General features: G+C 46.4%; 2 protein-coding genes across 3 annotated transcripts; one reads left to right on the forward strand and one right to left on the reverse strand.

Annotated features, from left to right (window-relative positions):
• Positions 1–4,943: 4,943 nt before the first annotated feature.
• Positions 4,944–6,550, forward strand: LOC123097243 (putative H/ACA ribonucleoprotein complex subunit 1-like protein 1). The gene is made up of 4 exons (XM_044518943.1): positions 4,944–5,201; positions 5,300–5,448; positions 5,840–5,955; positions 6,219–6,550. Exons 1-4 carry the CDS (start codon positions 5,057–5,059, stop codon positions 6,370–6,372), a joined length of 564 nt encoding a protein of 187 aa, XP_044374878.1. The 5' UTR covers positions 4,944–5,056; the 3' UTR covers positions 6,373–6,550.
• Positions 6,551–7,301: 751 nt separating this feature from the next.
• Positions 7,302–11,402, reverse strand: LOC123097244 (pumilio homolog 12). 2 transcript variants are annotated; one of them, XM_044518944.1, is made up of 6 exons: positions 11,208–11,402; positions 8,914–10,530; positions 8,668–8,830; positions 8,188–8,351; positions 7,639–7,897; positions 7,302–7,571 (listed from the first exon to the last, which is right to left on the reverse strand). In XM_044518944.1, the coding sequence occupies exons 2-6, from the start codon at positions 10,464–10,466 to the stop codon at positions 7,440–7,442; spliced, it is 2,271 nt and encodes a 756-aa protein (XP_044374879.1). In that variant the 5' UTR covers positions 10,467–10,530; positions 11,208–11,402; the 3' UTR covers positions 7,302–7,439. The 2 variants fall into 2 exon arrangements, with proteins under 2 accessions (XP_044374879.1, XP_044374880.1); XM_044518945.1 differs by having other exon boundaries at positions 11,270–11,393.
• Between the last annotated feature and the right edge of the window lie 13,494 nt (positions 11,403–24,896).

Genomic DNA, 24,896 nt, shown 5'->3' on the forward strand with positions numbered 1-24,896 from the left:
AAATGTTTTCTATATGAAAGTTGCTCAGAACGACGAGACGAATCCGAATACGCAGTCCGTTCGTCCACCACAACCCCCTAACCTATCGAACTAGCAACTTTCCCCCTCCGGTCCGTCTGTCCGAAAACGCGAAACATCGGGAATACTTCCCGGATGTTCCCCCCCTTCGCCGGTACCACCTACTGTCGCGTTAGGGCACACCTAGCACCGCTCATTTTCATGTCACGCATCGTCATGCTTATGTTTGCATTGTATTTACTGTTTCTTCCCCCCTCTTCTCTCCGGTAGACTACGAGACCGACACTGCTGCTGCCCAGTTCGACTACGGAGTCGACGACCCCTCCTACTTGCCAGAGCAACCAGGCAAGCCCCCCCCCCTTGATCACCAGATATCGCCTACTCTTCTCTATTCTGCTTGCATTAGAGTAGTGTAGCATGTTACTGCTTTCGATATCCTATCCTGATGCATAGCCTATCCTTGCTACTACTGTTGTTACCTTTACCTGCAATCCTACATGCTTAGTATAGGATGCTAGATTTCCATCAGTGGCCCTACATTCTTGTCCGTCTGCTGTGCTATACTATCGGGTCGTGATCACCTGGGCGTGATCACGGGTATATACTTATATACTATATACATGACACATGAGATGACTAAAGTCGGGTCGGCTCGTAGGAGTACCCGTGAGTGGATCTTTGTGGCGGAGCGACAGGGCAGGTTGAGACTGCCTAGGTGAGAGGTGGGCCTGGCCCTGGTCGGCGTTCGCGGATACTTAACACGCTTAACGAGATCTTGGTATTTGATCTGAGTCTGGCCATTTGGTCTATACGCACTAGCCATCTACGCGGGAGTAGTTATGGGTATCCCGGCGTCGTGGTATCAGCCGAAGCCTTCTTGACGTCAGCGACTGAGTGGCGCGCGCCGGATTGGACTGGAACGCCACTAGGCTAGGTCTGCTTCCGGCCGCGTACGCAACGTGCAGGTGTGCATAGGGCGATGGGCCCAGACCCCTGCGCACATAGGTTTAGACCGGCGTGCTGACCTCTCTGTTGAGCCTAGGTGGGGCTGCGACGTGTTGATCTTACGAGGCCGGGCATGACCCAGAAATGTGTGTCCGGCCAACTGGGATCGAGCGTGTTGGGTTATGTGGTGCACCCCTGCAGGGAAGTTTATCTATTCGAATAGTCGTGTCCCTCGGTAAAAGGACAACCCGGAGTTGTACGTTGACCTTATGACAACTAGAACTGGATACTGAATAAAATACACCCTTCCAAGTGCCAGGTACAACCCGGTGATCGCTCTCTAACAGGGCGACGAGGAGGGGGTCGCCGGGTAGGATTATGCTATGCGATGCTACTTGGAGGAATTCAATCTACTCTCTTCCACCTGCTGCAAGATGGAGATGTCCAGAAGCGTAGTCTTCGACAGGACTAGCTATCCCCCTTTTATTCTGGCATTCTGCAGTTCAGTCCACTGATATGCCCCTTTACACATATACCCATGCATATGTAGTATAGCTCCTTGCTTGCGAGTACTTTGGATGAGTACTCACGGTTGCTTCTCCCCCTCTTTTCCCCCTTTTCTTTTCTAACTGGTTGTCACAACCAGATGCTGGAGTCCAGGAGCCAGACGCCACCGTCGACGACGACACCTACGACACTGGAGGTGCCTACTACTACGTGCAGCCCGCTGACGACGACCAGGAGTAGTTAGGAGGATCCCAGGCAGGAGGCCTATGCCTCGTTCGATCTGTACCCCAGTTTGTGCTAGCCTTCTTAAGGCAAACTTGTTTAACTTATGTCTGTACTCAGATATTGTTGCTTCCGCTGACTCGTCTGTGATCGAGCACTTGTATTCGAGCCCTCGAGGCCCCTGGCTTGTATTATGATGCTTGTATGACTTAATTATGTTTTAGAGTTGTGTTGTGATATCTTCCCGTGAGTCCCTGATCTTGATCGTACACATTTGCGTGCATGATTAGTGTACGGTCAAATCGGGGGCGTCACAATAGGTTAGTCCCAAAAATAATATAAAAGTGTATAATAAAGCCCAATAATGTCCAAAACAGAAGATAATATAGCATGGAGCAATCAAAAATTATAGATATGTTGGAGACGTATCAACTATGGAGTGCGAAGACATAGTTGTTTCGTAGGTTCCTTTTATTCTTTGTTGAGTCATAGGAACCACCGCACTGTTAAGTGGGGTCCAAGTGAACAAAGTCAGAGTGACTGAAGTGATGCTCAACCAAATCCTATGTCTTCAAGCAAAGACAGTGAGAACAAATCTTATCCAGAGCTGGATGAGTCAGCTTTACTTGTAGCCCAAGTCAAGCTCCCGCGTGTGTTTGAAATCTGACCGCTGGACATGTGTCAGTTCCTTAGTGACTAGGGGTCATTCGGACAAATCAGGTCGGGTTGCCTCCTGGCTATAAATAGCCCACCCCCTACACCATAAATTAGTGGCTGCTCAGAGTTAGTGCACGGCTTTTGTCGTTTGAGAGCAACCCACCTCCGAAGCATTTGAGAGAGAGATCCTTGCGAGGACAAAGCCCAAAACACCCAGAGCCAAAGAGTGTTAGGCATCACTAAAGTCTTTCTGTCCGCGTAAACTGAAGACTTGTTACACTTGAGGACTGTGAATCCTTCAGCCGGTTAGGCGTCGCGTTCTGAGCATCCAAGAGTCATTGTGGATTGCCGGTGAACGAAGTCTGTGAAGGTTTGGAAGTCTACCTTGAAGACTTGCCAGAGTGATTGGGCGAGGACTAAGTGTCCTTACCTCAAGGGGAATAAGGTGAAGACGCGGTCTTCTGAGTTGAATCTCAGCCTCCCTAACCAGACGTACAGTTGTCACAGCAACTGGAACTGGTCCAACAAATCCTTGTCCTCACCAAGCAACTGGTTATATCTCCTACCTCTCTTTACTTACAGTTTGTCTTCTGAAGTCATTGCCTGCTTGCATGATCTGATTGGCTTCACTGTGTGAAGACTGTTGTTGGTTTGGCTTCATACTATCTTCCATCCTGATCCATACTACCTAGCTGCTAATAGTCTTCGTGCTTTCACTTCACTGTTTACTTGACTACGGCTGTCTAGTGTAATCTACCTCCCGCTGCATATCAATAGGTCCATTTCTACTGTTTGTCTTCAAAGCCACCGTGTTTTGAAGACTTTCATAAAAATCGCCTATTCACCCCCCTCTAGTCGATAACTAGCACTTTCACTATCTCTGACGGTTTCAGTGTCGTGTGGGAAAGACCCCCTTATCGCAGTTACTCACTAGGCGACGGTTCCAAATGCCGTCGCGGAAAGGGTTAAAAACCATTTGTACAGCACCTTACGGTACCAGTGAATTGAACTCTCTTGAAATATTCTTTAAATAGGCATTAGTTCAATGATGTATATATTGTTATGAATTACCAAAACCACCCGAGGATTAATTGCACTTTCATATGTCCACGAAGCATATAACTCTCCTTGTAAATGTTATGATGTTTAGGTAGTTCGAGGTGACAGTAAAATCCTCTCTACCCTGCCTTTGCAATTGATACGAGAATAGCGGAGAACCCTTGGTGTGGTCGTGTCCACAGGGAAACCCTTAATTACTGTAATGAGATTGTAGTGGGAAAAGAACACTAGTGGCGTGCGTGGTATGCAGTCTACCTGAAGTAGAACGTATACTGTACCCGGATCCGCCCAATTACAAACATCTAGAGTGGCTCAAGTACCCAACCTAGAACTATCCAATAGCATATGTTATGCTAGACACATACCAGTGGAAATTCCGAACTCCCTCAGAATGCTTTAATCCTCTTGCTGGTTTCATTTCTTTTATTTGCCTCACTGTGCTTCTTTACTTCTATTACCTTATTTACTTTTGTTCGCACTCTACTCAAAATTGTTACAACCTTCCGCATTTATTTTGCCTCCATAACTAACTTGTGGGCACATTTCCATAAGTGTCTATAGACAAGTCCAATTCATGTGCTTCTTATGTAATCGATAATCTTACTTCGAAAAGGCTATAACTAAACCCCGTGAACTTGCAGGCCCTGGCTTGCCAGTGTGTGCGTGAGCTTGCGGGCATGAGGCCGCTCTGACCTGGGGTGATTGAGAGATGGAGCTACAGCAAGCTCTAATGGCAACGGTCAACAATGCTTGGCGACAAGGTAACAAAGGGCATGCGAGACAAGGAGGAGGTCCAGGAGGAAGAAGGGCTCACATTTATCACACTGGCTCGGTTGGTAGGCTCGGGGAGGTCCAGGAGCAAGGCCATGGTCGTTGACAGCGGCCGCTGGAGCAAACACTCGCGTGTAGAGGTTCTAGGGGACACGAGGATACCCGGGGATGCGCCAGGAGATTCTAGGGGTCATTTCGGAGCTTTAGAACCCGAGGGAATCTGTCAGTGTCAGACTAGAGGAGATCGGGTAACGACGGCATGACAGTGGAGCCGGGGAAGACTAGAAAGGATCCGTCGCTACGGCGCGTGTCGGTCCAACTATTCCATGGGAAGATTAAGCAGAAAGAGGTGGAGCTCGCGAACATGATTTCAAGGCTCGGGTTGTTGTTGGTCATGCGTGCAAGAGTTCCTGACGAGGCGACAACGACATGACTGAGCGCTTTTGGCGTTCTCTGGCGAGAGAGAGGGAGAGAGGAAATGGATGGAGAGCAAATTTGATGAACTAGATAGAAGAGAGGCGAATTTGAACACATGGAAATTTTAGGGGTATAAATACCAACAGTGTGTTCTACTTATAGGAGAAAAAAATGTAAATGTCCCGGTAAAATATGGGATTGGAGGAGGCTCGTTACGAAAAGCCGCCAACGATTGTGCGCATGGATAGATCACCCATCGTCCATACCGCCCATCCCATCTGAAAAACGATCCGAAGGCCGAGAAACGGAGACCACGCCAGGGCCCACACGCCAGTCTCCCAAACAACCTCAACATAAGTCCGCAGCCTCCTCCACTAGAACCCTAACAAACCCCTCACCCCTCGTCGCCGAAACCCTTCCTCGCCCCCGCCCCCGCCCCCGCCGCCAAACACCCATCGCCATGCGGCCACCGAGAGGTGGCGGAGGTTTCCGCGGACGCGGCGGCGACCAAGGTGGCCGCTTCGGTGGAGGCGGCCGCGGCAGGGGCCGCTTCGGTGGAGGCGGCGGCGGGTTCCGCGACGAGGGCCCTCCAGCCGAGGTCGTCGGTGCGTGGTTTCTTTCAACTCCTAACTGTCCGAGCCCTCTTCTTTTCGAGGCTCCGGTGATTTTGATGTCTCTTGTTTTTTGTTTGTTTATTATGCAGAGGTGTCGACGTTCCTGCACGCCTGCGAGGGGGACGCGGTAACGAAGCTGACGAACGAGAAAGTGCCCTACTTCAACGCGCCCATATACCTCCAGAACAAGACCCAGATCGGCAAAGTCGACGAGATCTTCGGCCCCATCAACGAATCAGTAAGCGCTTCCTTCCCCTCATCATCAGTACAGTACCTGCAAAGTTTTGACCAACTGGTCCATCTGTTGTTAGGCAGGATTTTTTGCTCGGTTGGAGCTAGCAGTTTACCACTTCGAATTTAGTGTCTTGAATCTCAAGGCATGTGAGAACTGAGTTTGGTTCTCCATTTAGTACAGTTGAAAATGTTTGTTTTGGCTGTGTGGCAATGCTGTAGCGTGTTTAATAATTAGGTGCAACTTTTAAGATGACTGAATGCCCTTGCCTGATTGTTTTTTACCTCTGTTCTTATCATTGCTCTAAATTTTAGGTCTGCTCATGCTGCATATCTTATAAGTTTGTATTGTCTGTAGTATCATGCTGCATATCTTATAAGTTTTGTATTGTCTGTAGTATTTCTCGGTCAAGATGTTCGAGGGAGTCATTGCAACATCTTACAACGAAGGTGACAAGTTCTTCATTGACCCCATGAAGCTGCTGCCCCTCTCACGCTTCCTGCCGCAGCCAAAGTAATGATCTGTTTACTTGTCATTTCTTTTGCATTATTTACTCTTCAGTCTTGAATATGGAACTTAGCAACATGTCTTTTCATGGCTAACTCTTATTCAGTTCGTAGTGTATTGATAAGTTTGAGCTGACTACGTTCTTCAGACTTGAAACCAGCAGTGTAAAAACTCTTGCAGACAGTCTCTGTGAAAGAGGTTATAGGATTTTCCTAAGTCAAAACTTTGTTAGTTGTTTGATAGTCTTTTGCTTTGCTTGTTGTATGCAGGGGCTCGACTCCAAGAGGTGGTGGTCGCGGTGGAAGAGGTGGTGGTCGCGGTGGATTTGGTGGCCGTGGTGGATTCCGTGGAAGAGGTGCACCAAGGGGTCGTGGACCTCCCAGGGGTGGAGGGCGTGGTTTCAGAGGACGAGGCAGATTCTAGGATGTAGTTTTAAGTTTGCTGTTTTTTGAAACATGATGCTCTACATTATCTCTTCAGCTGGAAACATTATGCTAAGTCAGCTGCCAGCGCACTTTGTGTGGAAGTTGAATTCTCTGTGGAACAAAGTCTTTGTATCTCTTCCGAAGTCATGCATTGATTGTTAAACGCTTTTCCGTTATTCCTTGTTTCTTAAAGCCATTGCAGAAATGTGTTGTCCAGCATGTCACAATGTTCTCGTGTAGTTCAATTGAACCTGGTAAGATTGTTCAATGCAGCTACCAGAGAGGCTCTTTTCACTACTTTAACCCTTTCAGAAAACTTTAGCACAAAATGAACTCCACACAAAACTATTTCATGATCTGACCCTTTTGGTAATGCCACAAGTTGTGGTGTTTCTTCTCTATTTGGAAACGTCGAACTAGCTAGTGTTACTTCACTAAATAAATAAATGAAAAATGTGAAAAACTAGTTGAAACAACAACCATCCTTGACGTTGCATGCTTGGGCAGCAACGCCCACCCCCTTGGCGTTTCCAACAATGCAAAAAACTTTGGCGTTTCAACCCTGTCACGTAGCGTCTCGACCAGGCCAGCAACGCTAGCTAGTTCGACGTTTTCATATAGTGCAGCAACGCCACGGCTTTTGGTGTTTCTAAAAGGGGTCAGATCGTGAAATTGTTTTATGTGGAGTCATTTTGTGCTAAAGTTTCCTCATAAGGTCAGAACAGTGTGAAATTGTTTTATGTGGAGTTCATTTTGTGCTAAAGTTTCCTCATAAGGTCAGAACAGTGAAAAAGGCCTACCAGAGAAGCTTGCATCCAGGATTGTGGAGTAATTGTGCAGATGATACAGCTCAACAGACAACCAAATGCAATTTTTTTTTGGGAGATTTAGCGAACTACATGGCCTTCGGACCAACAAACCAAAGCATACAGCTGGCCTGTTATAAGATATACATATAGATATATAGATTCTATACATGCGCAAAATACACTAAAAAGGCTTTCCTTTTGTCTGGAAATATTATACTACTACATTCAGAGCTCTTCCTGGTACAAGCGTAGATGGCTACAAAACTCCTACTCGGTGTTGCTTGTTCTTGAGGTATGTTTTTGATAGAACCCTTTTCCCATACATGTGGCTTTGCATTGCAGCAGCGTGTGGCCTAATAGCCTCAACAAAGGTGGTATGTAGCGGACCCTGCATGATTAAACATACTTGATAAGAATTTACGCTTTTTAGCTGGGGGTGCATCAATGTCTTTTACCTTGCAATGTTCAAGTGCTGTTTGAATAACGAAATTGCCGTACTGATCCACCATAATATGCTGCAACTTGGGATCGTTGATGAGTTCTTTGATGATTTTGTCACGCATGTGCTGGGGCGCTCGCTTCAGACAGTTTTCCACCACATGGCTACCACATTTCTGAATTGACAGATACCCAAAGTGACCCTCCAGCTCATCAACTATTTTCGATGTCGCCCATTCAATGCCATGGTTGAGAATTGACTGAATAACGTAGTTCCTGCAAGGTATGGTCGCATTATCTATCTCTTCAGACTAGTCCATCCCACGGTTTTTTTTCCGCAAAACTCAAGCTTCACAAGCCTTGACCAAGTTTATCGAGAAAATTATCTATATCTACAATACCAAATATATACCACATGAAACTAAAATTTACGGTGAATCTAATGCTACTGATCTGGTATCCTAGATGTTGATAACATTTTTCATAAGATTGGCCAAATTTTACAAAACCTAACACTCACTATATTTCAGGACAGAGGGAGTACTAGTTAAGGATAAGAGCCATACCCAAATCGATCATCGGCAAGGGTTAGAGCACTGGATATAATATTGCTTAACAAGTTGAACTTCTGTTCATCATCTGAATGTTCGATGCATTTTTGAATGCTACAACAGCCTTGTTGATGTGTTGCTAGTCCAAGATAGTGCAATGTAGCAGCATCAAGAAGGAACTACAGCAATTATAAAGCATCCACAAGTTAGAGTAGAACATAGATGATAATAAGTTATATAGATAAAAAATCAATTCCTGATGCAAAGTGCGTGGATATTTAACTATGTCAAGAAAAATAGATTATTGCAAAGAGCCTAAGAAAAGACTAATGAGTAAAAATTAGAAACTTGTGTGCCAGTAAGCAATATTCTACACACATTCTTTAACACAAACAACTTTTTTTTGCGGGTTTAACACAAACAACTTGAATGCATATAATGCGCAAAAGGTACAGAAATTTCCATAATTAAATCAGATGATTAGCAGGAACATACCGCTTTGGACTCCGGTAACAGTTTCTGCAGGCATCGGTTTGCAACATGACTGCCATTAGGATCTAGCATCAAATGCATTGCTCCAGGACTCAATGCAAACACAACCTTAGAAACTTGATCCGGATTATTTACAGTTTCAATTATCTTTTGCACTGCACGAGTCCTGAACATTTTTTTCCAAAAAGATATGAAATAGAAGCAATAACTATATAAGAATAAAGCAAGTGATCAGATTTTTGCTCATACCCATGCATGTTGCAAGAAACTGCAATAAGATCTCCAGGCGTTTTGGTAACTTCACATAATATGCGCATCCGTTGATCATCACTGCACCCTTCAAGCAGCTTCTGCACTAAATAGTTGCCAAATGGATCGACCATAAGTTCACCAATATGATCAATTATTTCAGCAAAGACTCTTTCGACATCCTCTTGGCTGCCTTGAGCAAATACTTTTTGCAGAAAGCGGCAGCCATTCTGATCCTTAGCCAACATATAGATTCGCCCAGCAACTTCGTCAACTGAATTATAATTCAGCTCACATGGTTTCATGACCAAGGGCAGAAGCTGGGAGTTTGGTCTGTCGGGGTGCAAGGAAAAATTACTATGAATATCAAGATGGTTATGTGCACTACTAGTTCTTCCATCCCTACCAATGCAACCATCTACAGGAGTACTCCTGGTACTTCTTACTGAATTTACCCCATCAGCCCTCATCCACAGCTTTTCTGGATAACTTACAGTGCTGATATTATCTGAAATATTATGGCGTGAGAAACCATTAGACAAAGAGTAAAACTTGTCAACTTGCTGACGGAAGTTACTACTGCCACATGGACTGTCAGCAGACAATGTGCAATGAAAACTGTTCAGCTGGGTATTTCTCTTCTGAAAGGCAGCACCATTAGAGTAAGGATCCTCAATTCCCATTCCCTGTCGATGAATATTAGGTGTTTCAATATGTAATGTGCCGTTTGCAGAAGTGCAAGCTGCAGCCTGTTGATGTCTCCTACTTCGACGAACATCTGACCCAGCAACCTGTTGCAACTGTGGGTAAACATAATGTGGTTGCAGCATCGTGCATCTTGGTGTTTCTGTACCATGCTGCCACATGATGTTTGAATCAAATGGCTGGCCGTAAGGTGCATACAGCTGAGACTGTACATCCAGATAAAACTGCTGCTCGATGGGTGAAGTTGACAGAGCTGATTGGTGGTAAGGAGCACTGGAAAAGCTATCCAGGTCGTGCATCACTGAGCCCATTGGGAAATTCTCGAAGAGCGGTGGAAATCTGTAAGCTTGTTCTTGTTGTCCAACAGTTAGTTCGTCTGGTTTCTGATTAACGTGTTCAGCACAGAACGTCAAATCATCTTGAACAATTGCTGGCACAAGCGACGGGTTCAATGTAACATCTGGAGGCGTAATCCCTGAGTGATAATTAGCAGGGCCAGATGGATAGTACCCATTTACTGGCACAAAATCTCTGGTACTTGTGAGAGAATCAGCTGTATAATTCTTTAAGCTCATGTCCCCAAAAGCAGATGCTAACGACTGCTCGTCGGGTAGACCATCACTAGGGAACTCCACAACACTCTTATTGCTTGCAATCATCGCAGAATCATACATTGTGAACCGTGGAGAAGGTAATGGCCTTCTCATCTTAGCCCCCCCTGCCTGTGAAGTACTACCACTCGTGTAGTGGATCATCATGTCACCAACATTGCCCAATTCAGCACCAGGAATCCTGTGAACAAAAGCTCCAAACTTGGAACAATCTTGAATACTCTGCGATTCCCCCATCCCAGGAACAGGATGATCTATGACACACGGCTCAAATCACACAATGCAGGTAGCGGCAATGGTCCTGCAACACCAGGAGTTTCATGTTACAGTCGGAGGTCATAAAATCTCTGCAGGACATACATAAAGAAAAGGCAAAACCACATGTGAACATAAAAAAAGGCTTTACACAAAGACAGCAGGCGTTCAAGAAACCACAAGAAGATTTGGACGAACACAGAAGAATTTGTTAAACTAGACATAAATCTGGAAATCTAACAGAAGGAATAGTGCGGAAATTTGATCCTCGCTGCACCACAAAGACGGCATGAAACAATGCACATGGATACCTAAATCAGAACTAAGCAGGGAAAGAAATCAAACCAGCCCATAATTCCATCATCTGCTGGTCCAAATGCGCGAGCGGATTATGCACATATCATAAATAATGTCATCAACTGCAGGGGAGTCGGGGATCAAGAGTCCACCCATCGCTCAATCATCTCAAAATCCAAGGCCGATTAAGATGGCAAAACCCCAGAAAAACCCCCGATCACCACGGAAACAGGGCGCAATCCCCACCAAGAAGACGAACCAAAGGAAACCCGCCTCGAGTAATCCAACCTTGGGGATAACGAACCGAAGAAATCGATCGAAACAACGAGAGTAAGCCGATCTATCTAAACCGATGGACGATTCCCCAACACGGGCAAGCAAAATTAGCAGTGAAGAGAGAGAAAGCCCTATGGGGACGGGAGCAACCTTAGAGAAGGGGATTGCGATGGAGAATCCCAGGAATCGTGGAGAGATTAGGGTGAAACAACCTGCCGCGAAGGATCGGCCGGGGGAAGTCGGAGATATGTGGAGATTTTATTGGGAGGCTTGCGGGGGAAGGAGATGAAAAGAGGGGCGTTTCTGCTGGTGCATTTCCTTGGACTCTCTGCTCTCCTACTCAACTCCATCTGCCTTTCTCTCTCCCAAAACAAGACTTTCTCAGTATAGAGAGAGAAACTGTGGGCCCATACTCCGTCCATCCATCCATGCCTGGATTTTGTGGAAACCAAGATTGGGTGTGTACATTATAGACGGCTTATTAATGAATAATTTTACATGCACTTCATATGCAAAATTACACTTCTATTCGTTACTAAAGAACATTTCGAGTGGTGTTGGGCCTCCGGTGAGGAGTAATCCCCTACGCCCTGCTTGCTACTGTTATTCATGGTGGATATACCTCGTGCGATAGTGCTGCCGAGAGTCTATTCTACGAGAGTAGGTGGGAATGAGAGCCTCTGCCTTCACCTTATATACATGGTGGGGGCTAGGGTTTTACAAAGAGGGAGATGCGATCTAGGGCCCTATAGCTTGGCTTCGGGTTCAAGATGATCTTCTGGCGCCTGTCTATTCCTCGGGGCTCCTTCTCGTCGCCAGGCGCGTGGTGCGCCTCCTGGGCCCCTGGGCATGCCTGCTATCGGGCTCCCTGTAGACAACCACCCCCGGTGTACTACACAATCGGTAGACCCCGAGCATGTCGGGGGTCGTATATCTCTGGCGGGCTCCGCTTGGTCTTCAAGACGTACCTCCGGGAGCTTGGCTTTTCGAAGATTTCGTTCTGGCCTGACTCCTACGAGGGCTTTAAGGGAGCTGTCGGCGCGGGCTCCGGGAAGAATATCATATGAAAACCAGCATTCCGTAGAAACCGGAAAAAACCAAGTAAAAGTGATGTTTTGAAGTTTTAAAAAATCTCAAAAAATAAGGGATGTTAAGAGGGTGATATTCTATTGCCATGCAAAATTTCAAGTTTAAACAAACTACGGGATGTGAGCTATGAAAAAAAACAAAATCAACATCGAATAGTGCTGAACAGTAACGTCATTATTCATTACCGAATTTATCTTTCTCATAGCTCGCATTCCGTAATGTCTTTAACTTGAATTTCACATGACAATAGAACATCATCCTCTTAACTTCCCACATTTTTTTAGATTTTTTTGAAACTTTCGAACATGGTTTTCACGAAGTTTTCCTTGAATGATGGTTTCCGTATGATATTCTCCCGCGGGCTCTCACACAGATCGGGGGGCTCAGGATGTCGGAACTATGCGGATTAAGCCTTATCGACGGGCCTCCTAGAGAATGAAGCATCAGAGGCTCGCCCCTTTCAAATAAATCAGGTTCGAAAGCTGTTTGAGGGCTCCCGCTAGTTGCGCTCTGTCATGATGATAATGCCTGAATCCATGCGCCCACGTCTCGCAAAGTGGGAAACCGCAGGAGACGTGGGGCGCGTGTCGCCCCGCCAGGACTGCTCTTTCAGTAGTTAAAATGAAGAGTAGTATGAGCTTGAGTCTTCCTTTACTTTTATTCTTTTGCATAGACCACAACAATAATAATAAAAGGTTCATACGCTAATCTCATGGGGAGTAATGACTTCACATAAAAGAAGTATAGTTGGTAAAATTCAAGTTAACAAACATAACATTGGTCATTGATGCAATTCATGAAAGGATAATAAAGGAAGGGAAATTTTACATATAAATATACTATCTTGTACACATTTTATGATTGTGAACCCCCATTAATTTTTTCCAACCAAGTAGTTAATGTTGGACAAGGAAGACAACGTAATGGGTTATTGTGACGCCCCCGTTTATAATCGTGCACTAACCATACATGCATCATGCGCGATCACGAATGGGGACTCACTTCAATATCACAACACAACTCTACGACACAAATTAAACATAAAACATTATATTACAAGCCAGGGCATGAGGACCCATAATACATCAGTCATCAAAGCAAATAATATCTGAGTACAAACATAGTTAAACAAGTTTTGCCTCAAGAAGGCTGAGCAAAACAACGACACTAGATCGAAAGGCGAGGCCTCCTGCTTGGGACCTCTGAACTACTGCTGGTCGTCGGTCTCCAAGTAGTAGGCACCGTCGGGGAAACTTGCATCTGCGGTGCTACCAGCTGTTGCAGCAACCAGATCAAATGAAAAGGGGAGCAAAGCAACCGTGGGTACTCATCCAAAGTACTCTCAAGACTTACATCAATCTACACTAGATATGCATCAGTATCAAAGGAATGGGGTTTGGACTATACTGTAGAAATGCCAGAACATGGGGGAGCTCATCCTATCGAAGACTACATCTTCTTGCAACCATCACCTTGCAGTAGTAGAAGAGAGGAGTGTAGGATCAAAAGTGTGTCTAGAGGGGGGGGGGGGTGATTAGACTACTTGACCAAATAAAAATCTATCCTTCTCGCAATTTTAGTGGGTAGATTTTAGAAATTATGACAAGTCAAGTAACACCCTACAAATGCAAGTCAAAGAATATAGCAGTGGAATGTAGAACATTGCGCATGTAAGTAAAGGGAAGGGTTTGGACAAAGCAAACGCAATAGGGACACGAAGATTTTTGGCGTGGTTCCGATAGGTGGTGTTATCGTATGTCCACGTTGATGGAGATTTCAAGCCACGAAGGGTAACGGCTGCGCCAGTCTATGGAGTGATCCACCCACGAAGGGTCCATGAAGAAGCAACCTTGTCTATCCCACCATGGCCATCGCCCACGAAGGACTTGCCTCACTCGGGTAGGTCTTCATGAAGTAGGCGATCTCCTTGCCCTTACAAACTTCTTGGGTCAACCCCACATCATATCAGAGGCTCCCAAGCGACACCTAACCAATCTAGGAGACACCACTATCCAAAAGGTAATAGACAATGTGTTGATCATGAACTCCTTGCTCTTGTGCTTCAAATGATAGTCTCCCCAACACTCAACTCTCTCTCATAGATTTGGCTATGGTGGAAGAAGGATTTGAGTGGAAAGCAACTTGGGAAAGGCTAAAAATCAAGGTTCAAATGGTAGGAATGGAATCTCTTGATCTCAACACATGAGTAGGTGATTTTCTCTTAGAAAAATGAATGGTGGAAGTCTAGGCACGTTCTGATGGCTCTCCTCCACGAGGAAAAGGGGTGGAGGGGTATATATAGCCTCCACACAAAATCCAACCATTACACACTTTTGACCCATCTCGGTGGCACCAATTCAGAAAACTCGGTGGCACCGATCTGTGTAAAAATATGAATGTTAGGAATCTCGGTGGGACCGGAGGGAACAACTCGGAGGGACCGATGTTCAAGGGCTTAGGGCAAACCTCGTCTCGGTGGCACCGATTGCATCATTTGGGTGGGACCAAAGTGAAGCAACAAGGCAACAGAGAGTTAGTCAAGCCATCTCGGTGTGACCAATTGCAATTCTCAGTGGGACCAAAATAATTGTAATAAGCAACAGAGGGCTGGCAAGGCCATATCGGTGGGACCGAGATCCATATCGGTGGGTCCGAATTGTTAGGGTTTTGGCAGTGGCTAAGTCTAGATGAACTTGGTGGCTCCGGGTAGGAAATATTGGTGGGGACGAGTTGGAGTTTAGGGTTTGGACATATTTGAATGGAGAAAGTGGCTGAGGTTTTGGAGTAATATCACTAAGCACCTGAGCAAATAGATCATTAAGCAACACCTCATCCCCTTTTAATAGTATTGGCTTTCGTATGGACTCAATGTGATCTTGGATCACTTAAACAAAAATTGAGAGTATTGAGCTTTTGCCAATCCTTGTCCTTAGCATTTTGAGGCATCCACATCTCTATTCCTTGCCATGCCAATCATTCAACATCCTGAAATATTTATCTTGAATAGACATTAGTTCAATGAGGTATATGTTGTTATGAATTACCAAAACTACTCGGGGATTAGTTGCACTTTCAATCTCCCCATTGGTAATTGATGACAACATATAGATCGAAGCTTCGAAAAATGATTAAATGAATGGAATACATCATTGCTTTGAGAAGTATGTGATAAACAAGAGCTCCCCCTAAATTTGTGCATTATTAAAATTTTGCGTTTGAATGCAAATGCACAATCGATTAGGATCATGGGTCACTCTTCCATGTCACATACAACTTGGTGGAGCACGCAAAATGATATGAATGGAATAGTAAGCACGCATCACCAAAAACTTAAGTGACTGATCATACACAAGTAATGATAGAGATAAGCAATAAGCATCACATGAAGCATAGTATAATCAATCACACATAACCAACATAGTATCTCACACACATAACGAACAAAGTAGCAAGAACTCAAGAAAAACTAACAAGCAAAAGCAAGACACTCTCTCTTGGAGCCTAATGATCTATACAAATTCTCCCCCTTTGGCAACAAGTACCAAAGTTTTTGAATAGATATAGAACTATACGTCTCTCTAGGCATGGCCCTCGACAGCTCCTGAAGGTGACTTCTGGCTGGTGGCTCCTGTGTGCGTAGATGGCGTGGAGAGAATTGCATCCGTGAAGGCTTCAACTGACATCCGCTGAGCTGGTGGCATAGACTGGAGGTGGCACAGTAGCAGTGGCTGCAGGTGCAGAGTGAGTAGTCCTCATATCTGCAACTGGCATGGTAGCAATCTGGGTGCCCTGGGTACTGGCTGGATCTCTTAGTTGTGGCTCTCTCATCTCCACTATCATAAGCTCTGACTGCATCAACATCATCTCTGAGCTTCTCCACAATGGTATGTACCTCAGTGATCTTCACATCAAGCTCATGAACCTTAGTCTCGACTATCCGCTCTAGGCTCTCCTGGTTCTTACAAAATTGGATAGACTTTGTTCAATCCTCAGGGTAGCTTCCAGTAGATAAGTCATCTGGTCATTCTTCGACTTGAGGTTGGCAATGGGTGCATTGGGAGCAGAGGCCTTCTGTTCTTCTTTTGCTGCTGTAGCTACCTGAATTTCCCTTAAGCTTGAGCAGACGAAGAATGTGAAGGGTGTCGTGGGAACGGATCTGACAGTAGAAATGGGGGGTACGTAGGAGAGGGCAAAGCCTAGCTACGGCGAAGTTGTACACTCGGATTTATGAGTTCAAGACCCTCTCGGAGGAGGTAACATCCCTACGTCTCGGTGCCGCGGAGGCTTTGTTGATTGGAGTGATGAGTTACAGGGGGTGCGAACCCTTGTGCAAGAGGGGAGCGGTGGCTTATATAGAGTGCGCCGACCCCTCGCAACCCTCGGTTATGCATGGGTTCAATGAGAGTATAATGTCATGAACTTTACTGGTAACGCCTGCGTTTAATGATCTTTAAGGTGATGGAGTGAATGACCGACCATTGCTATCGAAAGGTGACCTTAGGTCGTTTGTACTTCGAGTGAATGGCGACGGTCGACTGGAATTGGGATATCCGAGTGGGTCTTCTATCTAGTGGATTACACTCTATGATGATTCCAGTTGGTATCTTCTTTCTATCTTAGTGGGCCTTGGCCTCTTGTGTAATGTCCTTGGGTAGGGCATATAGGTCAGGCCTAGGACCCTACCCTAGGTACATGTCCTTGTCATTAGCCCCCGAATGGATTAAGGGCTGAGTGGAGGACGATTGAAGTCTCGGAGACACTTTTCTGAGGGTCTGAAAGTATAAGAGTAGTTTTAATCTTCCGTCAGTCGCCTTGATCGATTTTGGCTTCTTGATTGTCCGAGTGAAATAAACAGCATAGCACTGAGCGGATTGGATTTGTGTATCTCTTGATGTGATCGGTTGTTCCACCCGATCCCGGATCTCACGGGATTCGAAATTTTTTGTAGAAGAGCACGGGCCGGCTGTGGCGCGGTTAACGGAACAAACAGGGAGGGACTCCTCGATCTTTGTTCCACCTTTTCGCCCGGGCCGGTGCCGGTTGTGGGATGCACTGAGATTGCGCAGGCCCACATGTCAGTCACTCGGATGCACGAGTATAAAGGGTGATGCGACCGAGGCGTGCAACAGTGCCCATCACTTTTCCCCTTTCTTCTCCGTCCCTCTGCTCCACCCACTGTAGCGCAGCGCCACCCCACTCATCCCCGTCGGCCACCGCGGAGATGGCGAAAGACAAGATGAAGGCATTGGAGCGCGCTAAGAAGACGGGCAAGGGCAAGAAGGGGTTGACTTCCTGAGCCACGCTACCGCCTAGATGGATCCAGGGGGATTGGCTGCGCTCGACAGTCACAACGAAGGACCTCGAGGGGCTCGCTGTCGACGGCCTGATAGCCCACGGATCTTGGAGGTTGCCAGAGGGGGAGATTGAGCCCGCGCCGCGTGACGACGAGCGAGTTCTTCTTCTCACCCACATGGAGAGAGGTTTTTCTCTTCCTCCCCACCCATTCTTCTGCGGTTTCTTGAACTTTTTCGATGCACAAATCCATCACTTTCCCCCAAACACCATATCGTATCTTACTGCCTTTGTTTCGATGTGTGAGAACTTCCTGGGATGCCACCCACATTGGGGGTTATTCAAACATAACTTCACTTGCCAATCTCAGTCGGTTAAGAAAGCCAATCCGACTGATGAAAGGACCCACGTGATCCAAATGTGTGGAGGTTTGGGAGTCCAAATGAGGGGTAGGAGCTCTTTCCCTCCCATGAATTTTCCTGAGTCGGTTAGGGGGTGGCAGTTGACCTGGTTTTACTGCAAAGATGTCCCGACCCTGGGTGCGTCGACTGGCCTTCCCCCTTTCTCTTTGGAGAGACTCCGCACCCCTCGTTCGTTAATTGTAGAAGAGGAGGAGAAGGGTGAGGTGGCCATCCTGGTTAACACAGTCATTGCGCTGGTCCCAGGTGGAGTGACATGCATGGATTTGTTGGAAGTGTTTCTCACTTGACACATCCAACCCTTGCAAGCTCGCGACCACCCCATGTGGCTGTACTCAGGTGCAGATGACACCGCTCAGACCCACCCGAAGGAGGTCAAAGAAGAGATAGTGGCACTGTGGCTTCAGAGCATTACTGGAAACAAGGACAACCGCGTGGAGCAAAACGGATCTTGCCATTTGACGCTGAACACCTTACAGGAGAGGTGAGAAATAACTTGTCAAGTGTTTTATATTTTGCTCTTCAACATGCAACTGTATTGGAATCCGACTGATCTTTATAATATGTGCCTCACAGGTATTCACGAAGATGTATTTGCCCATGCCGAACGGGGAACATGTAACACCCCGCATGTAACTTGCCATATTTGTAACTCCGACTCTTGCCATTTTCGGCTATGTGATATGATTTTCCCTCCGTGGTCGGGTTTTGTCTGTCGTTTTGCATTTTGTCATGTCATGCATTTTCATATCATGTCATCATGTGCATTGCATTCGCATACGTGTTCGTCTCATGCATCTGAGCATTTTCCCCGTTGTTCGTTTTCCAATCCGGCACTCCTATCTCCTCCGGTGCACCCCTCTTGTTTTTTTTCGTGTGCGTGTGTCAAACTTTCTCGGAATGGACCGAGGCTTGTCAAGTGGCCTTAATATACCACCCGGAGACTACCGGTCAAGTTTCGTTCCATTCGGAGGTCGTTTGGTACTCCAACGGTTAACCGGGCATCCGCAAAGTCCATTTGAGTGTCCAGCAAAACCCCCCTCCAAAATCAGCCCAAAACCCACCAAACTCTCTTCCATGCTCTAGGTCGTTCGATCACGATCGTGTGGGCGAAAACCGCACCTCATTTGGAGTCTCCTAGCTCCCTCTACCTATAAATATGTGGGCATCCCGAAAAATGAAACTGCAGAGGAAACCCTAACCCTCTCCCTCCGCGCCGCGCCGGACGTGTCCGCTCCGGCCGGACAACGTCCGCCGCCGCGCCCCGTCCAATCCCGTGGCGACACGTCGCCTCCTCTCTCTCCCCACGCCGCCGGCCCGCCGCCGCCGACGCCCGAGGCGCTCGCCCGCGCGCCTTTACCCGCCACCGGCCAGTGCTCCGCCGCCTTCCCGTCGCCGCGCCGCCCGCCGCCGCCGGCCGCCACCCCGCCGGCGCCGCGCCCGCCGCCCGCCGGCGCCACCTCCAGCCGCGCTGCCGCCCTCTCCCTCCTTCCTCGCCGGCCGTCGGGCTCGAGCCCGAGCACGACCTCGCTCGATCCGATCTGAGGTTCCCCCGTTGACTTTCTCGCCCCCTTTTTTTTCCCTCCAAGTCTTAATTTTTATCAGCATGTGCCTCTGTTCCCGATGCCATAACTCCGTGCATGTAGCTCCGATTCGCACGTGTAATATGTCAAATTGTTCACCTCGTGATGCTCTTCATTTTGTTCAATTGCATCATGTTCATTAGAGATCATCTTGATGCCCAAATCGTCGTTGGAAGAGGGCTAGTTGCTGTTAATCTCTGGTTCTTATCAGAACTTGGAGATTTGTCATTTTTGTATCATTTATTCTGTGCATCTTTTGAGCATTAGCTCTACATGTGTTTTGAATTATGCCATGCCATCTATCCAGTGGTGTAGTCGATGTATTTTTGTGATCTCTGTGGTGACTAGCACAAGCATGCAAAGTAGGTCCCGTAATATTTCTGATTTCAGAGACAGTGATTTCTCCAAGTCCTTGTCTGCTGTAATTTTGTTGCCATGTAAACTTGATGCTACAGAGAGATCCATGCATATTTTGGAGATGTTCAGTAAGGATGTTTTGTAGAGATAGTTGTAATTGATCCATTCCTGCAATTGGTTGCAATTATAGAGTGCCATAGAATGACTCAATCTTGCTCTACGTTTCCTATAAAATATTTTTGGCAGATTCTTAACATGATATGCAATTTTGCCAAGCTTATTGTAGTTGATCCATACATGCTATGCTATTGTACTTGCCATGGTTAGCTTCAAAATCATGCCATCTTGCTGTAGGTATGCTTGGTTTGTCATGCATTGCTCTGTAGTGAGTGCATCAAGCTCACAAAGAGGCCTACATATTAATATTTCTGCCATGCTCTGTTTTCTGCTAAGTCTGAAACCTGATAACGAAACTTGCTATGTTTACATGCTTGCCATCATATCTTCTGGTCCTTTTTGGCTTATGGTCATTAAGGAACTTTTGTCATGTGCTGTTAGTAGAACACTACCATGCCTTGTTTTGCTATGTTAAGTTCTTGTAGCATGTTGGTTTCGTGCTCTGAACATTGCTACCTGATGCTGTTTACTGCCATGTCCAGTTTTTCACTAAGTCTGTGAACCTGTAATCTTTTGCACTTTTGCCATGCTTGTTTGAGCTTGATATGTTGTGAACTAGCCGTAGCTTAGTGTTCCTATTTTGTCAAGCATCTCCTGTAGTTTACTGTCATGTGCTTTGTTGCTATGTTGGGGTGCTGTAGCATTGTTGCTTGTTGCATTTTAAGTGCTATCTTGCTGTTTATCGCAGATTCGTGTCATTCTTGTTTTGCTTGCCTTTTGCAAACCGTGCATCCGATTCCGGTGATCTTTATATCGATTTCGACCGAAATCATCTCACCTTTCCAGTGGCATGCTTGGTTTTCCAAGTTACTGCCATGTTCATATTTTTCCTTCCGGAGCACGCATATGCATCGCATATCATATCTTGCATATCATACATGTTTTGCATCATGTTGCTTGCGCATTTCTCGTTGTTGATTGTGGTTCCGTTTGTTTGTGTTCTTGCCTTGGGTAGAGCCGGGAGACGAGTTCGTGAATGAGGAACCTGTCGAGTACGCTTACGAGGATCAAGCTTTCGACAACTCTGAGAATCTTGCAGGCAAGATGATCACCCCTCGAAATCACTTCTATCTTTGCTTTGCTAGTTGTTCGCTCTATTGCCATGCTCCGCTACCTATCACTTGCTATATCATGTCTCCCATTTTAGCCATGTCAGCCCTAACCATCCTTTCCTAGCAAACCGTTGTTTGGCTAAGTTACCGCTTTTGCTCAGCCCCTCTTATAGCGTTGCTAGTTGCAGGTGAAGTTGAAGTTTGTTCCATGTCGGAACATGGATATGTTGGGATATCACAATATCTCTTATTTAATTAATGCATATATATATATTTGGTAAAGGGTGGAAGGCTCGGCCTTATGCCTGGTGTTTTGTTCCACTCTTAGCGCCCTAGTTACTGTTTTACCGGGATTATGTTCCTTGAGTTTGCGTTCCTTACACGGTCGGGTGATTTATGGGACCCCCTTGACAGTTCGCCTTGAATAAAACTCCTCCAGCAAGGCCCAACTTTGGTTTTACCATTCGCCGCCTAAGCCTTTTTCCCCCGGGTTTTCGCGAGCCCGAGGGTCATCTTATTTTAACCCCCGGACCAGTGTTCCTTCGAATGCTGGCCCAAACTGGGCGATGTCCGGCGCCCCCTGGGCAACCAGGGTCTATGCCAACCCGACGTCTTGCCCATCCGGTGTGCCCTGAGAACGAGATATGTGCAGCTCCTATCGGGATTTGTCGGCACATTCGGGCGGCTTTGCTGGTCTTGTTTTACCATTGTCGAGATGTCTTGTAAACCGGGATTCCGAGACTGATCGGGTCTTTCCGGGAGAAGGTTTATCCTTCGTTGACCGTGAGAGCTTATGATGGGCTAAGTTGGGACACCCCTGCAGGGTATTATCTTTTGAAAGCCGTGCCCGCGGTTATGAGGCAGATGGGAATTTGTTAATGTCCGGTTGTAGATAACTTGTCACTTGACCCAATTAAAATACATCAACTGCGTGTGTAGCCGTGATGGTCTCTTCTCGGCGGAGTCCGGGAAGTGAACACGGTCTGAGTTATGTATGACGTAAGTAGGTGTTCAGGATCACTTCTTGGTCATTGCTAGATGACGTCCGTTCCGTTGCTTCTCTTCTCGCTCTCATTTGCGCAAGTTAGCCACCATATATGCTTTTGCCGCTGCAGCTCCACCTCTTTGCACCTCCCTTTCCTACAAGCTTAAATAGTCTTGATCTCGCGGGTGTGAGATTGCTGAGTCCCCGTGACTCACAGATTCTACCAAAACAGTTGCAGGTGCCGACGATGCCAGTGCAGATGATGGCGTCGATCTCAAGTGGGAGTTCGACGAGGAACGTGGTCGTTACTATGTGTCTTTCCTGATGATCAGTAGTGGAGCCCAGTTGGGACGATCGGGGATCTAGCATTTGGGGTTGTCTTATTTTCATCTGGATTTTGACCGTAGTCGGTCTATATGATTGTATTTTGGATGATGTATGATAATTATTTATGTATTGTGTGAAGTGGCGGTTGTAAGCCAACTCTTTATCCCATTCTTGTTCATTACATGGGATTGTGTGAAGATGACCCTTCTTGCGACAAAACCACTATGCGGTTATGCCTCTAAGTCGTGCCTCGACACGTGGGAGATATAGCCGCATCGTGGGCGTTACAAGTTGGTAATCAGAGCCATCCCCGACTTAGGAGCCCCCTGCTTGATCGAATCGCTGGCGTTGTTGAGTCTAGAATAAAAATGTTTTGAGTCTTAGGATTATATATATCGGAGAGTAGGATTCTTTTTACTCCTCAGTCCCTTCGTCGCTCTGGTGAGGTCTCCTGACGTAGAAGTTTTGACTATTCTCTCCTCAAATTTCACTAAAATTTTTTTAGGATCACGCGGGTATCTTGGAATCGTTCCGATGGATTTGTGACGAGAACATTGTTCTTGGTGCCTCCTGACATTTAGGGGTTGTGGCAGTGTCCCGGGGAGTTGAGCTCCGAGGTGTTGTCGTCACAATTTTATCGTTGCAGTTCTGGAATACCTGAGTTTCGCCGACATCGAAATCTCTTTTATGCAGTTGTTGGTGAGATCACCTCGACGCCACCCAGTACTGGGGCGGGAGTTCGGGAGTATTGCCATAACTTGTATAACGGATGTTTTTCGAAGGTTGAGGTAAACGATTTCCGAAGGTTTCTTGGTTATGTGTTGACGGATGGATACAGCTGGATCTAGGGATTGCTAGTTTGGGTGATATATTTTGTGTCCCCTGTATCCCCTACACCAGATTGCATAACCAGAAAGTTTCGGGAGTTTATAAGTGGGAATTCTAGTAGCCTTAGGATATCTTTCCGACAGACGCATGATATGAGATTGGGGTTCGACGTCTAGTGGTCCGCCTTTCCACGGTTGATTTTACAGTGGTCTCGTTGTGTCTTAAAGAGTCCATGGCTTTGCCGACTCGGGGACGCTTCGTATGTCATGTGCACAGCCTTGTACATGATGGTGCTGTACGATTGAGCCCGTGTGGGCCCCACCACGAAAACTTCGGACGAAATATCTATCATATGTTTGTTCCGGCTTATTCTGCAAGCCAATACTTTGTTTTATTTTGTATTGTGGTATTCGAGTTCCTTCGAATTCATATGTTCATTCCATATCTTTTTCAAGTGGCTTCTCAACTTATGGAAGTGTGATGATTTACTACGGAATTCATTCGTTCATCTTCGTTCGAATGTTTATTGTGAAGACTATATGTTGCAATTTCTATCCGTTGATTCTACTTATCTATTTGTCTATCAAGATGCTAACGGATGTCACCCTCTTCAGGATGGCTCCGCCAACGCGTCAGAATCCGGATCGCAATGAAGGGAGTCAAGCGAACCCTCCGCCACCACCTCCACCTCCGGAGGCATGGCAAGCAATCATGGCAGCCACCAACGCCAATGCTCAGATGATTCTGCAACTCTTGCAAGAACGTACTCAAGGGCAAGGCAATCAAGGTCAAGGCAACAATCAGTTTCACTTTGCCACTCTCAACCAGTTTCTCGCAAATCAGCCCAAGTCTTTCAGCTACTGTGCCGAGGCCACGGATGCCGATGATTGGCTCGTGGACATCAACAAGCATTTTGAATGTAGCAATGTCAGGCCTGAGGACTATGTCAAGTTCGCTTCTTTCCAGCTCAAGGACCAAGCTGCTGATTGGTTTCAACAATACAAAGATTCCAGAGGAGGTCGTGTGATCACTTGGACTGACTTCTGTCGGGACTTCAAAGCGCACCACATTCCACAAAGTGTTGTTGAGAGCAAGCGTGAGGAGTTCCGCAATCTCAAGCAAGGCAACATGTCTGTGTATCAATACAACATTCAGTTTCAGAAACTTGCTCGCTTCGCTAAACAAGACGTTCCTGATGAAAAGAGCATGATCTATCACTTCAGAGGTGGCCTTAAAGAGGATCTGCAGTTAGCTCTCGTTCTTGTTGAGCCTACTCAGTTTGATCAATTCTACAATATGGCACTGAAGCAAGAGGCTGCTCAGCTCAAGTGTGAGGCTTCTAAGAAGAGAGTCAGAGACGCAGTTCAGTCTTCTTCTTCCTCACTTGTGACAGCTAAGCAACAGAAGTTCTGGTTGCCTCCTCCTCCTCCGTTTCGCCAGCCTTACCAGCAGAAGAACAAAGGTGGCCATGGTTCTTCCAACTCTTCCAACTCTGGCTATCAGAACAAGTCTCAGAATCAAGCTCCAAAGTCCAATGCTCCTTATCACCGTCCACTCTCAGAGGTGACTTGCAACAAATGTCAGCAGAAAGGTCACTATGCTAACAAGTGCTTCAACCAGAGGTGTCTTCCTCCTCCTCCTCCTGTCAGATCTTCCAGCAATGCAGTGGTCAAGCATAATCCAAAGTCTGCAAAGGTGAACATGATGAATGCAGCTCAAGCGGAGGAATC

Source organism: Triticum aestivum, chromosome 4D, assembly GCF_018294505.1.
Source record: "Triticum aestivum cultivar Chinese Spring chromosome 4D, IWGSC CS RefSeq v2.1, whole genome shotgun sequence".
Classification (NCBI taxonomy): domain Eukaryota; kingdom Viridiplantae; phylum Streptophyta; class Magnoliopsida; order Poales; family Poaceae; genus Triticum; species Triticum aestivum.